Source organism: Pipistrellus hanaki (assembly GCF_964339955.1).
Source record: "Pipistrellus hanaki genome assembly, chromosome: 5".
In the NCBI taxonomy this organism is placed as follows: domain Eukaryota; kingdom Metazoa; phylum Chordata; class Mammalia; order Chiroptera; family Vespertilionidae; genus Pipistrellus; species Pipistrellus hanaki.
The window spans coordinates 52,735,142-52,754,863 of record NC_140507.1 but is presented as its reverse complement, the minus strand read 5'-3'; the positions used below and the strand labels follow the sequence as shown (position 1 = coordinate 52,754,863).

At 42.4% G+C, this 19,722-nt stretch overlaps 1 protein-coding gene across 2 annotated transcripts in view; it reads right to left on the bottom strand.

Annotated features, from left to right (window-relative positions):
- Positions 1-19,722, bottom strand: part of TMEM131L (transmembrane 131 like) — a 137,010-nt gene that overhangs the window by 40,934 nt on the left and 76,354 nt on the right. For both annotated transcript variants that reach the window (XM_084884416.1, XM_084884417.1), the window contains exons 6-11: positions 19,251-19,367; positions 18,023-18,133; positions 3,156-3,233; positions 2,822-2,975; positions 1,552-1,610; positions 1,121-1,229 (exon numbers count right to left, since the gene is read on the bottom strand). In XM_084884416.1, coding sequence (XP_084740542.1) covers positions 1,121-1,229; positions 1,552-1,610; positions 2,822-2,975; positions 3,156-3,233; positions 18,023-18,133; positions 19,251-19,367 — 628 coding nt within the window. The remainder of the gene's footprint in view (positions 1-1,120; positions 1,230-1,551; positions 1,611-2,821; positions 2,976-3,155; positions 3,234-18,022; positions 18,134-19,250; positions 19,368-19,722) is intronic.

The window sequence follows — 19,722 nt, the reverse complement described above, 5'->3', positions numbered from 1 at the left end:
ATACAAGTGCATGGATACCCTTAAAAGTCCAAATGTACACAAGCCACCCACGTATGCTTTCCAATAGCTGCAGAATATACCCTGTGGATGAACTACAATTTAACCAGGCTCCTATCAATGGGTGTTTATGTTAGTTCTGTTGTCACAAACAATGCACATTCTGTAGATAGAGCTTTGAATATAACATATCTGCAGATAAGTACCTAGAAGTAGAATTAAGGACTGAAGAATATATATGGGCATTTTTAAATGTTCATAGATTGCCAATTTTCCCTCAAAAAACAAACAAACCACAAACCCATGTCATCTTATACTCTTATCAAAAACATGAATGATGTCTTTTCCCCTAGTCATTATCAACACAGGAAGTTAACAATTTTTTTTTTATCAATCCAAGTAATAAATTATATCTCACTTGTCCCTTTAAATTTACTTTCCTTTCCGTATAAGTGACATGTTTTTCTATTTAAAAATCCATTTGTATTTCTTTTCTTTTTTTAAAAAATGTTTTCATTTATTTTATTTTTTTAGAGAGAGAGGGAGAGAGAGAAACATGTTTGAGAGAGAAACATTGATGGGCTGTCTCCTGAATGGCCCCCACTGAGGATGGAGCCCATACATAACATGGGCATGTACCCTGATCGGAAATCAAACCAGCAACCTCCTCGTGCATGGGTGACACTCAACCACCGAGCCACACTGGCTGTGCTATTTGCATTTCTTTACAGAAATCTTCTTAACTGTAAGTACGAACCAAAAGATAGGATTGGGTTCATGCTTCTGCATCGCATTCTACACAAAGCATCAAAACTAAGGCAGCACAATCTCTCTCTCTCCCTGTGAAGGGAGTATCTCCAAACACATTTACATTCTGGTCTTTCCAATCCCCCACGGAGTTTCACTTTAAACTCAAAATCCTCTGCATGCGGCAGAACCAGAGTGGCACAGACAAGCATCTTCTCCATCCTGCTCTCAGAACGGTGAAGGCTGCGGGACGGAGAGCAAGCCCACTCTCTTTCTTAGAACACTGCCTACTCTGCAGGGTAAGTCCTTTCTCAGAAAGAACTGCCACTGATAACCAACATAACAAGGCAGTCTCCAATCTTTTTACAATCTGTACCTTTGCAAGTAAAAGAGGCAATTTTTGTAAAGTTCGTAGTAGAGGAAGGTAGGAGCACCGGTTCAAACTGCAGAGACAGGGCGTCTCTCTGTGAGAAGTGATGGACATCCTGCAACAACAGCAAAAAAACCCAGTTAGCACTCTCAGCTGGGCCACTGGGCATCCGATTTGAATCGACTCTGAAATAACCCAGGAGCTCAGACTGGCATTCATACAGCACCTGGGCAGCACGTGTGTCTACAATAGTACAAGGGGAGTGCTGACAACCTGCACCCAAGTAGGGGTTCAAGCCAGGGAAAAGGGGGTGCAATGAAAGCAGCGGAGAGCAGAGATAAGTGTTTCTGTATCTGCTCCTGAAAATTCCTCATGATCTACAAGGAAATACTACTTGTAAGTTGAACAGTTACTAGATATAAAGCATTTACAATTACCTGTATCCATATAAGGCTGTTTCCTGAATGTAATATATACATATTTACGGCCGAATCATCTGTCCAAAAGAATCAGAGTGAGGAGGTTAAAACAAAAAGCCATATCATTCTCACACATCACACATTTCTCTCTCAAAAAAAAAAAAAAGTACCTCATTTTGCAACACTACAATTGAAACTTGGAGCTATTTCTGCAGAGCATTCTTTTAAGTCACAAGAAAAAGGATCCTTACGAAATATTAACCTACCAACACAAGCTCTCTAAATGATAGATAAATGCTGAGTTTAGGATCAGGACACTGCTCCTCTGGCTTCAAACAACCACCTGGACAGCTTCAAATATGGCTGTTCTTTCCTGGTGATTAGTCAGCCCCTCATTTCCTTATCTAGACAACCATACTAGGGAGAAATAAAACCTGGGATCTCAAACCATAACCTTCTTTTCAAGCCTCACCACAGAAGTGGTCCCTATGGGGCAGGAGTCTTCTCTACTTTGATGTCTACACGACCGTTCTGAGAATCACCAAAAGCTTGCAACAAGGAGACAAGAAAGCTCTTCTACTGAATTATTCCTATAATCAATTCTCAAGTGTTGTTTGAACAACAATAAGAATGCCAATATCCAACTATATTTTGGAGCCACTTCTTTTCCTGAATATGTACATGAGTATGGTGCGCACATATTAAAAGTCTTGACAACCAATGGATGATACCAAGTACTACATTATAAATCTCATGGATCACATAATATGTGTCTCCAATAAAACTTCCTAGAAACTTAAACTGATGAACTAGGTTATTTCCGGTAAGTAGAGCTGTTTGCAAAAATAAAATTCATAGAATGAATATTGAAATTCCTACTACTCTCATTTGTCAGGCATCAAGGAACAAACAGTATCCCATCAACTATTTAAAAAATACAAAACAGCAGGTCAACCGAGCTTCTGCAAATCAGTAAAACGGCAAGAGACACAAGATTTCCAACACTTTGTAAATGTTAATATTAAGTTGTTGTGCCCAGAATGCCAAGAAAAAATGATTACCAAGGAAACTTACAGACTAGTTTGCTTTTGTCCCTTAATTTACTCCAAAAATTTACTCACAGCTGCAGATTGAGAACCAGTTACTATTACAATCACTTAATAATGTCGAAAGCTGCAGCTCTTTGTGTTGGAGTGTGATGATGTGATCTATAAGTAAATGTTATATAATGATGATGCAGGTTAATCCTAATATGTTACCATGGAAATCTGAAGTGATTCCACCTTACCTGAGGTCTCAGATTTATCTGTAGCTACATAAATAATAGAAAGATGATCTAACAAATCCTGTGTGTTTTGCTCAAATTCTTTCGAGGCGTTTTCCATTGTTATAATTACGCTCATCTGTAGCCGTAACACATCATCGGATTCCAGATAACAGCTCTGAGATTGGAGGGATGGAAAAAAGGAAAACCTTAAAGAATGATCTGAACTTGGTGATCTCAAATTTTAAGGGGAAAAGCACTTAACGTAAGTGCTTCTGAGAACAGAATGTGCTGTTTTATTTTTTATATCTAAGCAAAGAAGCAGGAAGAAAAAAAAACTTAATTTTTTTCATTTTACCTTTAATCGCTGACACACTTTGTTATGTAAACTGCATTCCAGTTGCACCTGCAAGAGGCTAGTATTAGTGGTTTCTGCCTAAAAGAAAAAAAAAGGGGGGGGAGGGGAGAGAAACAATGTAAAAGAAAGCAAAAGGCTCAATCTAGCATTATAGCAGACAACCTATCATTTATTCAGGAACTGCATTTACTCAATTGACAAACATTCGAGTATCTGCTACTTGCTGGGTGCTATTCTATTTACTGGAAATATAACCATTAATAAAAACAGTTCCCGTTCTAATGGAAGTCATAAGCTCACCCCCTGGGCAACATGAAAGCTCTGACTATGGCAATACACAGATACACGTGTTCTGGATATACACAGGAACACTGTCGTTTGGCATCGAGGATACTTTTTTAACACTCTTTTTCCACATAGCAGCCTACTTTTATTTTAAAGTAGGTTCAGCAAGCAATTGCCAATGAACTGTTCTTCTGTCTGCCTTCCTTCAGTAGGATGACCTTAAAAGCTATGGCAAAATCATAAGAGATGTCCAAAATTCAACTGGCTATCATTCCTTTATTTTTCCATTACAGTTGACATTCAATATTATTTTATATTAGTTTCAGATGTACAACACAGTGGTTAGACAGTTACCAGTATATGATGTAAAAAGTGATCTGATTAAGTCCAGTGTGTATCTGATACCACAGTAGTTATTACAATATTATTGGCTATACTAGCATTTCCCATGCTGTACTCAACATTCCCATGACTACTGTGTAATAACCAATTTGCACTTCTTAATCCCTTCACCTTTTTCTTTACCCAACCTCTCCACCAATCCTCCCCATCTGGCAATCATCAGTTTGTTCGCTGTGTCTATAAATCTGTTTCTGTTTTGTTTGTTCATTTATTTTGAACTTTAGATTTCCCGTATAAGTGAAATCACACAGTATTTGTCTTTTTCTGTCTGACTTATTTCACTTAACGTAGTATCTTCTAGGACTATCCATGCTGTTGCAAATGGTAATACTTCATTCTTTTTAAAAATATATGATTTTATTGACTTCAGAGAGGAAGGGAGAGGGGGAGAGAGAGAGAGAGAGACATCAATGATGAGAGAGAATCATTGATGGGCAGCCTCCTACATGCTCCTTACTGAGGATTAAGCCCACAACCCAGGCATGTGCCCCTAACCAGAACTGAACCCGGGCCCTTCAGTCCACAGGCCGACACTCTCTACTGAACCAAATGATTGTAAAACCATTCTTTTCCATGGCTGAGTAATATTCCATTGTATAGATATACCACTTCTTTTTTTTAAATGTTTTTATTGAGAGACAAAGGGTGAGGGAGAGAGAAACATTGATGAGAGGGAAACATTGGTTGCCTCCTGCATGCTCCCTATTTGAATTGAGCCCACAACCTGGGCATGTGCCCTGACTGAGAATGGAACCAGTGACCTCTTGGTGTATGGGGCAATGTTCAACCAACTGAGCCACATTGGCCATGGCCCACATCTTCTTTAGCCAATCATCCACTGTTGGGCAGTTAAGTTACTTCCATATCTTGGCTCTTGTAAATAATTCTGGTTCCATGTGCACTTGAAAAAAAATGTATATTCTGCTGCTTTGGGGTGAAATACTCTAAAAATATCAATTAAATCCATCTGGTCCAATATGTCACTTAAGGCAGCTGTTTTCTTGTTGATTTCTTGTCTGGAAGATCTATCCATTGATGACAATAGGGTGATAAAGTCCCCTACTATGACTGTATTACTGTCATAAGTCATATTTTTAATATGCGGAAGAGTTATGAATGGAAGGGATGAGAGTATATCAAAAGAATACAGAATTTTGCCCTAGCCAGTGATGCTCAGTGGCTGGAGAGTTGGCCCATGCAATGAGGAGTCGAGAGTTCAATTCCTGGTCAAGGTTTGATCCCCAGCTCTATTGGGGCAGGTGCAGGAAACAACCAATGGATCTGTCTCTCTCATAGCAATGTCTCTCTATCTCTCCCCCCCCTCCCTCCCTCCCTCCCTCCCTCCCTCTCTCTCTCTCTCTCTCTTCCCCTTCTTTCCTCTCTCCCACTCTCTCTAAATCTCAATAGAAAGATATCCTCGGGTATTAACAACAACAACAACAAGGGAAGAATACCTTTTTCATCACGTTCAACGATTTTAACAGGCACATGAGATGCCACTGACTTATCTTGGAGACAGGAAATGCCAAGTCCCATCCAGGGATACAGCCTTTTGGGTGGGAGAGCAAGGGCTGCAGGCGGTGAATGCACAAAAAATGTGCAGCATGTGAACCTAAGGGGCCTGGTTTTGAGAGTTCCTCTTCTGTTGAGTTTGATGTGTCTGGTATAGTTTTTCATAAGGGCACTGGGCTGATCAGCCACAATCAGAACACCAGAAAATCTCCACAAGGTAAGAAGGTATTCCCTGAATCCTTGGCTGACTTAACTGTGGGAAAGTGTCTATTTACTTCAGGGAGATTTAGTACAAAGTAGAATCACCCTAATTATGTTTAATTTGTTAGAGTTATAAGAATTACCTAAGTACATTATATAAAAACCCATTTTGTAACTACTTTGTCATTCAGTCAATTAAAGTACAGAAAAAATAAAATAGATTACATTTTAGAATGCAGTAAAAATATTTAAGGAGTTTAACCAAGCTTGTAAATGGTACCAAGCATTCACCAACAGCTAATCTTTTAAAGAAGTAATTGCTGGTATTTTGCTAGACTTAAACAGGAAAACACCACTGTGAACACAACCTAAAATCTAAAGAAGAAACATTTTTTAATTTGTCTTTCTGGGAACAAATCCCACTATCAAATACATAAATAACAACAAAAAGCCCACCACTTCTCTGAAGTTGCTTTCATCGAATTTACAAACATCCTCCATATCTAAATCCAATAGAAACTTCTCCTGTTGCGGGATCCTGCCCTCCCACCTAATACCATTAACCATTTTTCCTTCTGGCTTTTCCCTTTCATCTTTGGCTCTTCCCATTATGACCATCAGATGTTGGAATTACTCTGGATTCTGTCTTTTGTCCTCTTGACTCTCTCCCCAAGGGAGAGACAAGCTGAAGTTTGTTTCTCCAGCTCAGACCTCTCTGCGCACCTATCCATCCAACCAATGGCGAGGCATCCTCCTGGACACGCCTCCCTCACACAGGCCAAGGCAGCGGGCCTTGCTGTGCATTGGCCTCCTCTTAGCACCATGCTTCATATTTTGTTTAAGGCAGAAACTTGAAAACCAACTTCACGTTCTCACTCACCCTCCTCAAACTAACCCCAAACCCATTTATACTGATTGTACCTCCTTGGCAGCCCTTGAAGCCATTCAGTTCTCTTCATTCCTAATACCCTAAAGATCAGGGGTCAGCAAACTATGCCCGTGGGCCATATCCAGCCCGATGCCTGTGTTTATAAATAAAGTTTTGTTGGAACACAGCCATGCTCATTCCTTGTGAATTGTCTATGGCTGCTGTCCTGTTATAATGGCAGAGTTGAGTACTTGCAACAGACGTCTATGGCCTGTGAAGGAGATAAAAGTATCTACTCTCCAGACCTTTACTGTAAAAGTTTATGGAGCCCTTGCCCTAGTGGGAGGGAAGAAGGGAGGAAGGGACAGAGGCAGGTAGGCTGCTGCACCAACCTCCTCCTACTGTCTGTCCCTGTGTCCACCTCTGCCCTCTCCACGCCACTCTCCACATGGCATCAACAGTGAGTTTACATAAGAGGGTACAGGGAGGGTAAATGATAACGGAAGGAGACTTGACTTGCAGTGGTGAGTACACTACAATATACAGATGATATACTATAGAACTGTATACCTGAAATCTATAGAATTTTATTAACCAACACCAATCCAACAATTCAATGAAAAAAGGGAGAGAGAGAGAAAGAGAGAGAGTATAAATATACAAATCAGGTCAAGCAACTTATCTGCTTAAAATCCTTCAAATACTTCCTGCTTGGCCCAAGTCCCAAATCCTTTACTGCAGCTACAGAATGAAGGCACCTGCCTAGTTTCTGCCTCCCTGCTTATGCCCCAGTCTCACACGTAGACTTTCTGCTCTATTTTGCCTTCAAACTCTATTTTTGCTGATCCTGCACTTTGAACCTACATTTCCGACCGACCTTGACCCTCTATATAGCTAAGCCCAATTCATCCTTCGTGACCCAGCTTAAACATCACTCAGGGAGGTTTTCCCTGACACCTCAGCTGGGGTAAGTGCCATCCTCACACCCACAACACCGTTCCCCTGACCTTCGTTAACCCCCCTCATGTGATAGCTCCAGGTCTGTGCTCCCCAGCAGACTGTAAGCACCTTGCCTGAAGCATTTACCACAACGACTACCACTTAATGGGCACTCAATATACAACTGTGAATGAAGAAAAGTGGGCACACAACTACATGCTTTCTTCAAAGGGGAAAGAAACTGGGACCCTGGCTTCCCTCTGTCTGCTAAATAATAAACACTGGCTATAAAATCAAAGTATCAAACCTGATATTTGGCATATGTTTCTGATCTAGAACTTTCCTAAAAAGTTTTTTTTTTTAAAGCCACATTAGCACATTCTCAACATATCTATAATAATAAAAGCGTAATATGCTAATTAGACCAGATGTTCTTCCAGATGACCTTCTGGATGAAGCCTGGGCTGCAAGGGAAGCCCGGGTCCTGGATGCCTGCCAGTGGCTGGAGGGAAGCCCGGGTCCCGGGTGCCTGTGGGCAGACAGAGGGAAGCCAGGGTCCCAGATGCCGGAGGGGAGCCAGGGCCGGCAGCCGGGAGAAGGAAGGCCTACTCTTGCACAAATTTCGTGCGTCAGGCCTCTAGTACATTTACAAGTAAGTGGGGGTTTTTATAACGTACAACTATTTAACCATAGATCTTAACCTGGCAAGGCAATTCTCTTCCCTCACATATTTCTTCAAATATTGAAATAATGTCTGAAGTTCAAAATTATAACTTTGAACATGATTAAAAATCCTACTTGCACAGTAATTGGATGTAATTTAAATCCTCACGGTCTGTCATCCTGGGTACATTTCTGGATGGATGTCTTTATAATTTACCATTCTAAATAAGATTCTTCTATTAGCAGGAAACAAAAACAAACATAAAGCACTATATTGCTTCACTGGCTGGAGAACATATTTCAGCATCCCACCAGGGGGAGTTCCAGCACCTCCAAACTGCCCTAGAAGCACACTAACTTTTCTCAGAGAAATGAAAAGGTTCATGTCTTCCTTTAAAACACACACACACACACACACACACACACACACACACACATAATATTACAATCTTGACTTTTAAAAGAAAACTACAACCAAAGCAGAAGCCAGTTGGGGCCACCACACAGGCTGGAAATAAGAATTCCCCTGAACGGACCCCCACCAAGCACATTTGCTGTGACAGTAGGACATCTCCTTACCCAGGCGTGTGCTGAGCAGATTATAAAAGAAACACAAAACCCATTTCTCTACTGTTGAAACCTCCCACACTATTTTTTTTTCTTTTTGGGGGGGGAGGGGGGAGAGAGGAAGAGCTCATAAAGAAGAAAAAGAAAAAAATGATTTCCTGAATTTCACAGCTACAAGAAAAAAATAATTCCTTCGTAGTCTTCACCTTAAGTCTATGGGGACAAATGACTTATCAAAAGGTCCTAAGGTTAGTTGGTGGGAAAGTGGAAAACAATAGCACGTCTTTTGGCACAAGCCAGTGTTTGTTCCAGGTAAATCAGAACAGACCAAGTTGATTCCTCCTAGATACTTAAAAGCCTGGAAGTTCTTCAGCGTGGAAACACATATTAGGAAACCATGCCAAGAAATAACGCAAAGGACAAGAAAACAGCGATGTAAAAGCTCCTTTAGGGTGACTTGTACTCCCTAGGTTTTGTGGTAAAGGGATAGGAGGAGTGTAGGTAACTAGATCTAAGAGAGAAAATAAATCACCTTCTTTTATTTGCTAAGAAATTGTTCTTTGTGGACTGGGCCCGGGCTAGAGTGTGATTTGGGGGGGATTGTGTGCAATTAAACAGGATTAAAAAAAAAAAAGATAGACAATGTAAATGACTTTTATTAATAAGAGTAAACCATATCCTAACAAAAGTATACAAGAGCCTATAACATATTAACCCAGACACTGTATGACGATCCCAGTAATGACCATCCATGAAAACCTTTCATTAAGGAATATAACTTGGGAAACACAAAAGAATTACTTAGATAAGTGCCTCACACATTTTTCTCCACTTCCTCAATTTTGAATGCTAAATGTCAGAGGTCTTTATAAAGGTGAATCGTCTATGCCAATGTGTGCCTCAATAGGAACATAGTTTCAGCCTGTGACCATCCCAGCCGGCGGCCCACACACACAGTGTGCTAGGTACAATACATTCCATACAGCAAATGATTTTGTATAGAAAGAACACTTTCTTGGGTCCCTTCCACACAACACTCAGGCTCTGTAACCAAACTCCTAATTTAGTGTTTCCTGCATAACGAACAGGCAGCTGAGCGAACAGTAAGCAGTTTGTTGCTTTAACCTTATGTTAAACAGCAATTGTATTCCAGCCCTCACCCCTACCACTACAAACCCTTCTAGCCCTCAGATATTTAACTGCTGAAATGAAATTTACCTTTGTTGCCAGACCCCCTTACTAAAATGTTTGTAAAAAACCTAGGTACTGGCTGGAATGCATTTTTTGTTTTGTTTCGTTAAGGGAAAAGGGGTTAAAGCATACGTGTAGCATTTTTGCTTCTTCAAATCTTTGTAGAAAAAGCAGTGTGGCTAGATGACTGTATTCACCATAAATTCAAGATGAAACCCAGCCACAAAACCTTGGGGACATTTTGACGCGTTCCCAGGTTCAGCTTCCTCTTCAATAACTCAGAACTAAGGAACTCACCGCCGTGTGAAAGGCATTAAATGAGATACATATGCCCATCGTAGGGCACGCACCAGGCCCTCATGAGGGAGTGTTATGATTTTTACTTGTTCGTTCATTATTAATGCATGAAGCTGGTGAAATTCCACAACAAATCATCTAAATGCTTCTGGGAAGCATCTAATCTATTCGAAGGGAAACTCCTCTTCCCCACACTGTGGGTTCCTAAGAGGAGGGACTGTTTTCCTAAACACTTCAGGATCTTTTCATCTTATTTCACGTTGGTTCAGAACCCAAGCAAAGAGAGAAATGTCATTGTAGCACATCACCTCCACCTCACTGAATGCTCCACTTAACCCTGAAAGACAAAGAGCAATTTAGAGACCAAATTAACACCTCGACATTGAGAACTCTGAGGGGACCAAGTGGCAGGGGCCTGTATCTTTACACTTGAGTGGCTTTGAACTCCTACAACCTGGACTGGCTCTTTCAGGAGAGCCATGTGGACGTTCACCTTGGTAGGTCACGCAGCGCACAGTGGCTCTGTCCAAAGGCTAGCAGCTATTTTTACTCAATTGGATGCTGCTGGGCCTTAAGCAAATGGCAAGTGGCTCCTGAAGGTCTGGCTCAGCCCTTGAACCTGGGCCCAGGCTCAGCAAAAGCTCAGGTGTGAAGATGCAGGCTGCTGTGGCTTGACCTTGAGCAGCAAAGGCACAGCTTGGACCTAAGTAGGCGTGGCCATGGCAAGGATGAGGCTATGAAAGGAAGGATGTCACAGTAGAAATCAGTGTGGTGGTTCCTCAGAAAATTAAACATACAACTATACCAAAGTAACAGGAGGGGCACAGACAGGAGATACACAATAGTCAAAAGGTGGAAGCAACCCAACACCCATCAATGGATGGACGAGTAAACAGCACACAGTGTATACACACAATGGACTATTATTCAGTCTTAAAAGGGAAGGAAATTTGGACACATGCTACAACATGGATGAACCTTGAAGACATTATGCATGTAATATGAGAAGATCTAGAAGAGCCAAATTCATGGAGACATAAAAAAGAATAATGGTCTCCAGGGGGGAGGGAATGGGGGGAGAAACAAGGGACTGAGAGGAGGTAAGAATAAGGAGCTAGTGTTTCGAATTTCAGTTTGGGAAAATGAAAAAGTCCAAGAGATGGATGGTGGAGATGGTTGCACAACACTGTGAATGTACTGAATGCCACTGAGCTATATACTTATAAATGGTGAAAGTAGTAAATTTGTGTTATGTATTTTTTACCACAGGAAAAGAAAATAAAAGGAAAGGGAGAAAGAAGAAAGAAAACGGGGGGTGGGCGGAGAGAGAAAAAAGATACCCCCAATCAGGACCCTCTTCAAAACAGAGCCTCCAGAATACTACCTGCTGCTTTTCTATCCAGGTCTCAGAGGAACCGTTTGGTCCACCTCTTGCAGGCAGTGTGGACAGGCTGCTCCTGATGTGTTCCCTTTTTATGCATTACCTTCACGGCTGAGAGAACTGCGAAAGGGTGCAGCTCAACTGATTCAAAAGTTCCTCCCCAACTCACTGGTGCAGATTGATGAACCATCTAAATGCTGACCACCATTTTAGATTTTCAAGGTCCAGCGTGACAGAGCCACATAAGGGTGACCGATGTTATAAATTTTAAAAAAAAACTAATAAGGGTGTTCTTACTAAAGAGATAAGCTGTCACGCTGGTTGAGTTAGAGAAGTAATTTGACGAAATGATGACACAAACACATTAAATAACCCCTACGGTCTGCCCTTGGAACCACCGGGTGCATTCTGAAAATCAAGGAGGTGCCAGAAGGTTAGAGCAACACACTTTACACACTTGAGTCTTCCTACTGGGCCCAGAGGAACAAAGACAGAAAAAAAAAAAAAAGGAAGACAGGCTGATGCCGCAGGAGGAAGAGAGGGCTGCCCTTTGGAGGAAAAGCTGACGCTTTAGGGGACGACCAGACAGAGCTGGAATAGAACAGACCTGGACAGACATAGAAGGAGAAGTGAGACAGCCTAGGATCTCACTGAAATGAGGAAATATGTATCGTTGTGCTTGTTGGAGCTTAAAACAGAATACTAATAAGGAAGATAGGCAATTTTGCTACAGAAAAAGAAAAGAAAAAGAACAAGGAGAAAGGAGCAATTAGACTGAAACGGCTCCCCCAAGAGGAATTAGGATTCAGGTCCAGGGACTCTGGAGGGACACACTTCTAAAGCCACCACAGAGCCCATGGGAATGGGAACCGAGGACCCGCACCCTCCAAGGCCAAGACCTGGGGCCCCCTAAGATCTCGCAGGCTGTGAGGGGGAGACCGGGGGAGCATAGCAGAGTTCAGAGCACAGGAAGACCGAATGCACAGTTACTGCGGGTGCCCTAAGGGAATATGCTTGATGTTCCTGGGATTAGACTCCAAGTAAGAGACAGCACAGGAGAAACCCATTAAAGGGGAACCAGGCAGGACTAGATGGACGGGTCCCAGGCCTGATTCGGGGGTTGGTCTAATGGGAGAGGTTTATGTAAGACAATGCAATGAGGGAAGAGGAGCTCTGTTTGAACAACAAATACTTTTAGCAGACTCAAAGGTTATTGACTTTCTCTTTCTTGCTTTGGGACAACTCACAAAAAACTCTAAAGAGGAATGAAAAAAAAATATATATATATATTTTCATTCCCCTTTTTTATTTTATATTTAAATATATATATATATATATATATATATATATATATATATATAATTTTCCTTTGCTTTTGACAAATATATATATATATATAGAATTCTCTTCCCCTAAATACTCCAGTCCTCTTCTCCCTTCAAGGCAGAGGGAGTTGCCTATTGGTGGGCAACAGAAAATGATCCTGTGCTATAGGCAGGGGTGGTGAGGGGGAAGCTAGTGGAGGAGCTGACTCCTTTCTCCTTCACCTTACAGGCTGGATAAGGTGTCTGTCCTTGATGCAAGCTTCCCTTGCATGGGCCACCCCAGGGTGTACCTAGGAGATAGGGCATTAGCAACTCTGGCTCTTTCTTACTTCAGCTCATGCAGAAGAACGCAGCTGATCAGTAATAAAAAGGTGCATTCTTATAGGTCTACTACTTCAGCACCTGGCCAGAAAGAGAGGTACTAATTACTGGGCATCTTCAAGTCATCCAACAACATTTTCTAGAATATTCTAATATAATGAATGTTTGAAAGACATCAGAAAACAATCATGTCCTATAATTTCATAAATAGCTAAGACAATAATTTCTTTCTTTTAAAGACATTTTATTCAGCTCTGGCTGGTTTTCTCAGTGGTTAGAGCATCAGCCTGAGAACTGAAGGGTCGCTGTTTTGATTCCTGGTCAAAGCACACATGGTCAAGGCACACATCCAGGAGGCAACCAATGGATGCGTCTCTCTCACATCTCTGTTTCTTCTCTCCCTCTCTCTTCCTCCCTTCCTCCTTCCTTGCTACTCTATCTAAAAGTCAATGGGGGGGAAAAAAATCCTCGGGTGAGAATTAAAAATTATAAAATAAATAAATAAAGACATTTATTTCATTTTCAAGCATTTGTTTACTGCATGGCAATAGGACCAAGCGCTGCACTAGGCAATACGAGAGCAAATTTTTATTTATTTATTTATTTTTTTTTACAGAGAGGAAGAGAGAGGGATAGAGAGTTAGAAACATCTATGAGAGAGAATCATCAATCAGCTGTACCTTGATTGCGGGCACATCCCCAGTAGGTACATGCCCTTAACTGGAATAGAACCTGGGACCTTTCAGTCCACAGGCTGATGCTCTATCCAATGAGCCAAACCGGTTTCAGCACAAGAGCAAATATTGATGAGAACATGATTCTTGCTCTTAAGGAGCTTGTGATCATAGCACAGGAAACACATACACAGAGACCAAGCTTCCCAGTGTTCCTCTTGCTAAGACAGGGATGCTTGGAGCGTTCAGGAAGGAGGAAGTCCATTCTCCCGGGAGGCAAAGAATGAGGCACACACTGAGTGTAAAGAGGCCCCAGGAAACTGTGTTCTGGGAACCAGGGGACCCAACTGGCCTGTGAAACGCATGAGGGGAAACACCCACACCCACGCCTCCTGGTATTTCTCCCTCGGCTTTCCACACTTCCCTCCTTCCTCTCCGCACCAGCCCTCCTCCTCGCCTCTTCCCAAGCTCCCATTCCATTGAATCATTCTCGCTTGTTACTCCGAAGATTTTTTTTTTTTTTTTTTTAGCTCAGTCAATTTCCTTGCTTTTAAAAACTATATTCAGAGGTAGGTAGGAGGAGGAAATTAGGTAATGGCATATATCTACTAACATATAGTCAGAACTTTCCAGAGTCAGTCTATCATCTTTATGTATAAGAAAAATCAAACAGCTTTCACCATGCAAAGGGATGGCATTACTAGTAAATACATTATGATGACACGCACTTGTAGGAATTCTCAGCTATTCCACCCGGAAATTCTATTTTGTTTCATTTTGCGAATTATGTGAGATGGTGAGGAAAACAGGGCAGCCACAGAGGCCTTCCACCATTCCCTCTTCTCAATGTCCCATCTCCCAATCACACACCAGACTCTCGCAACTTATTTGTTCAGGAGAAATCCAAGTCTTTCCATTCCTCCCCTATCCAACTGTGATGGAAAAAAGCGTTCCTTGTTCTCCTCCCTGTGCTGATTTTACAGCTTCCCTTCCCAACGGCCGGGTTTCACTGCCAGAGGCCGGCACCTCCCGAAGCAGAGGGCAGGGAAGCAACCCAGCCCGGGCAGCGTCCAGGCTGCAGGCCCAAGATCGTCCTTGCCCAGCACCTGTCCCGGGCAGGCAGGCAGGCACAGGCCCTGACGTCACCATGCCCAAAGCAGAAGCTGTGCCAGTCTTAAAAGGTTAGGAACTCCTGGTCTGAAACGTGTATTAGATATCACACGGAACGCCCAGAAATAACCTCCCCTTCACACAGGTCAGTGACATGACCCCATGGTGGGAGAGGGGACCCCCATCACACACACAAACACACACACACACACACACACACACACACACTCAGAAAAAGGGACTGCAAGGATGTCACCAAATAAATACTCATCCTGGTTACCTTTGCCGAGTGTGACTGTGGTCTTGGGGGTCTTTCATTTCTCTAATTTCCCCTATTTTCTTATAACTACATTATAATTTTTTATAATCATAACACTTTTTAGACAGTTCAATGTGATACCTTGTTGGAACATGCATACACACATACATACACACACACACACACACACACACACACACACAAACACTTTTTTACAACTGGGTTTCCCATGTTGCCTTATAATTCCTTTTTAAAAAATATTTATTGTTGAAAGTATTACATATGTCCCCTTCATCCCCCATTGACCCTCTCCAACCCACCCCTGCCCCCTGCCCCAGGCACTAACCACCCACTGTCCTAATTCAATTTTTAACAATAAATGTTATTTTAGAATGATTCTAATAGCAATAGCATAAGTTCTTTGACCTCTTCGAGACAAGGATATGCCTGTAGTGACCCTACACGGAGATTCTGAGACAGGGCCAACCTCAAGTATTCTGTGTTGGCCAACAAATCACTGAAACATTCCCCAAATCCCAACAGCTTGGATTCCAAACGGCACTGAAGAAAACGTGAAAAAATAGAATCTCTCATGAGCCTAATGCAACTGTAATTACATATTATACCCCACCATGTATTTCATAGTTACTGTCATAGAGTATAATCAGTCTAGCTTGTACCCTGTATTAATCCCTGGTCAGAGATTTCTATGTTGACATCATAATAACTGGGAAGAAGTACTTAATAGTCTGTTATGTTGATACACAAATTTATCACATCCTGGTTTTCATTGTTGAGCTTTTAGGCTGTTTCTAACTAGTGTTTTCCATTATAAAATGCTGCCCCCCCAAACTCACATTTACTTTGCACTTATCTTTCCCACAATAGGAATTACTAAGTCAAAAGAAACAAACACCATGATGACACTTAACTACATATGGGCAAGAACGGAAAGCATACTGAGCTGGGACCGCCCAGGCTGGCTCTGCTCTCAACCTCTGCCAAGTAACTTAAACTCTAAGTATGTTGGACAATTTCTAAAATAAGAATGATACCACCTGCCCTGGCAGTAAATCTGTTGAAGGTCAAACTGATTGATGTGGAGAAAAGGTGAAGTGACGCAAATCTTAGATGCTGCGAGGGGCAGAAGTATTATTTGGGGATGGCACCTCAAATGCCATGGACTCATCTATCTATTAAAAACCCGGGGGCCTCAATGTACTGAACCCTGCGTTGCTGCCTCTGAGATGATAGAAATGAAAAGGAAAACGCCATGTCCCACAGAGCCTCGAGGAAGAGCAGGGGAGGGGACAGCAGGAGACAGTAACTCTCAGGCAGGGGTTGGATCTACGTGCATGGGACCACAGCACAGACTTGCGGGGAACCCGGAGCGGTTTCAGAGGAGGTGGTGTTTGGAACGAGGCCTTGAAAGATGGAATGAGAAGGATGCTTAGAGTCAAGTGGGGTCAGAGCTTATGGAGGTGAGATGGTGTGTAAAACAGGGAAGCCATGTTCGGGCAATGAGAGGTCTAGGACTGTTCTGCAGCTCCAGCCGCTGACCATGCTGGTGCCTCACCAGCACCGAGCGCAGCTTCTCCCGTCTGAGTGACAGTGGAGGAAAGTGCACCCCTCGTGGGGAGTCATCTGTAGCAAACACTGTGCAAAGGGACGCAGCGGTCCTCTGACTATTTTCTATTTCATTCCTCATGTCGGGATTGGGTTGGGTTTGCAGCAGCAAAATATCTGATGTCATATGTGGTCATTCTGACAACGCACATTTCTCTCAAGTTTTGAAAAAAAGAGCTTATAGCCACCTTAAGCATACAAACGTTGAAGGGTGACAGATGGATACTAGACATATGAGGATCACACTGTAGGTATAGAAACACTGAATCACCATGTTGTACACCTGAAACTAGAAGAGAATGCTATACAGGTAAGGTTCCTAACACGTTGACTCAAGAGTTTTCTCAATTTCAAAAGTTATTCAGAGATGATATGATTAGGGAGCTCCCTGATAACCGTGGAAATACGGATAAATCAAAGGGGAGGAAATGGCCGAACCTACATGCTGGTAATGAAATGCGTATTAAAAGAATGTGAAGGTACCATTCTATACCGTCTAAAATAGGGGTGTCGAACTCAATCAGAGAAGGGGCCAAAATCTAAAATCCAGCCTAAATCGCGGGCCGAATGGTTTACTGAACAGTCATAAACTGACAATGTCATAAACTGACAGCGGAGTGCAGTGATGACAGCGCGGTGCGGGCCACATTGCAAGGCCTGGCGGGCTGGATTTGGCCCACGGGCCTTGTGTTTGACACATGTGGTCTAAAACATCAAAAACATTTCTGTGCACGAAGCCACACATGGACAGGACTGGAAGCAGGGGGTGGGAAGATGGGAAGACACTCCTGGAGTAAGGTCTCTATGGAGGTTCTGTCTTCCTAAAAAGCAACCTGGCAAGATTTAACAAGCTCTATAAAAAGGTTCATAGTCTTTAACTACAGAATCCCTCTTTATGAAATATACCCCACGGAAACAGGTCACGTAAAGGGAACTAAGAAACATAAAATATGTACATGGCCTAATGGTAACAATAATGAAAAACTGGAAACGTTTCTGATTACCAACAAGCAAACTATGAAATGTTGGCACCATGGACTATACAGCCATTACAATGAAATACTTCTTGTTATATACATACATGGTTTCTACACATATCAGGATTTTTTTCAAAAGTAGAAAAAAAAAGTAAAATCATCATTCTGGGTAAAAAGGCTGTATGGACTCTGTAAAAGATACACAAATTTAGAGGGCTTCAAAGTTTAGCGTTGGCTAGCATTCAAAATAAACCGACTGTTAAAATCACCTGTGTTTGTGAAAGCTGAATGCTCTGGACCTGCGGGAGCAGAAAATACGCATTTGTGAGCTGCTGTGCAGACCCTTCTGTAGAGATTCTGCGAGTACCAATTCCAGATACCTGCAGGAGACAGAGGGGGGGGGGGGGGGGGGATATCCCTCTATTAGTTTGAAAAACATTTGCCATCATGCTAAAATACATTTTTAAAGGAAATCTGTATTCAGCACCTTGGCCTTCAAGATTCTATTTACCCAATTATTATATTTATTTTCCACAACCAAAAAAAAAAAAAAAAAAAAAGTAACAAAAGTTGCTGTATTTCAGCAGAATATTACTCATTAGAACAAACTAGAAGCTCAATACACGAAAATCCGTGCAAGAATAGGCCTTCTTTCCCCTGGCTGCCGGCATGCACTTCCCTCCAGCACCCAGGACCCAGGACCCAGGACCCAGGCTGGCTTCCCTCCAGCCCCAGCTTCATCAGGAAGGACTCCAGAATGATGTCCAGAAGACATCCGTCTAATTAGCATGCTACCCTTTTATTATTATAGATCTTTTCACAACTAGTCAACTTTTCTGATATGGGTAATACGTGCTTCAAGGAAACCAGTAAGAATTAACCACACACACACACACAAAAAAAAAATGGTTAGCTAGATCTTGGCACTTAAATCACTTCTCGTGATGTCCTCTTTTAACGATGTCACAGGTATAGCTTAAAATCAAGAAACTTAACTACTTTGGGGAACAACAACAAAAAGATACCCCGCTCTCCCTTCCCAGCCTATCAGATGCACAGGGAATACCTAGAAATAACAGCACCTGGCCCCCACGTGCACAATCCACGTTCCCTGATGAGAAATGTTGCTGAGCCCAGGAGGGGAGGAGGCCAAGGGGCTAGAAATTCCCCGTACAGGTGCCTCCCTCTGCACTGTCTGTGGGGCGCAGGCTGTGGGCTTGCAAAGCCTGCTATTTTCTGAACTAGAAAACTGTGTGGCAGATTTCACGATTTTGTCCCAGGGCCCTTCAGAGATGCACAGTGAGAGGGACAGCTCTGCGCAGCCCCTGTGCGCCACGCGAGGCAGGAGGTGGGAAAGCTGAGAGTTGAGCATTGCTAACAGCTTTACCCCATTACTGCTATAAGCCAGGCGGCAGCACGCCCAAACGTCTTTTTTAAACTATCCAAACCCTTTAAGTCAACAACCAAGCCACGCAACAGAAGGAAAAAGTTACTTACGTGATAGGAAAGGACTCCGTGGGAGGAGGTATTAATAAATAAAGAACTCTCAATGTTCCCTTCTTCAGTAGGTAAGAAAATAATTCTGAAGGAGGTTCTCCCCATTGCTGGAATGACCTGAGAAAGAGGCACCTAATTAGCCATGTAGAATGGCCCTCCCTGAAAAATTATCTCGCACAGACTTTCTTCTGGGAGGTTTCTGTGAACGGAGGTTAGCCTCTTCTGCACCCTTGATTTATAAGTAGCAGGGATCCCCGAGAATCCCCTCACACAGATCAATAACCACAACCTAAGAGAACATTTCAAAGAACCCAGTGGACTCATGACAAGATAGTTGCCCAGTCCTTTCACTTGGGATTGGACTCATACGCCTCACATCTTTCCTTTTCCCTCCTCCTCCACACCCATATGTTCAATGCCTTTATCTAACACAGCTCTAGCTTTACTTAACAAGCACATTTGATACTAAATA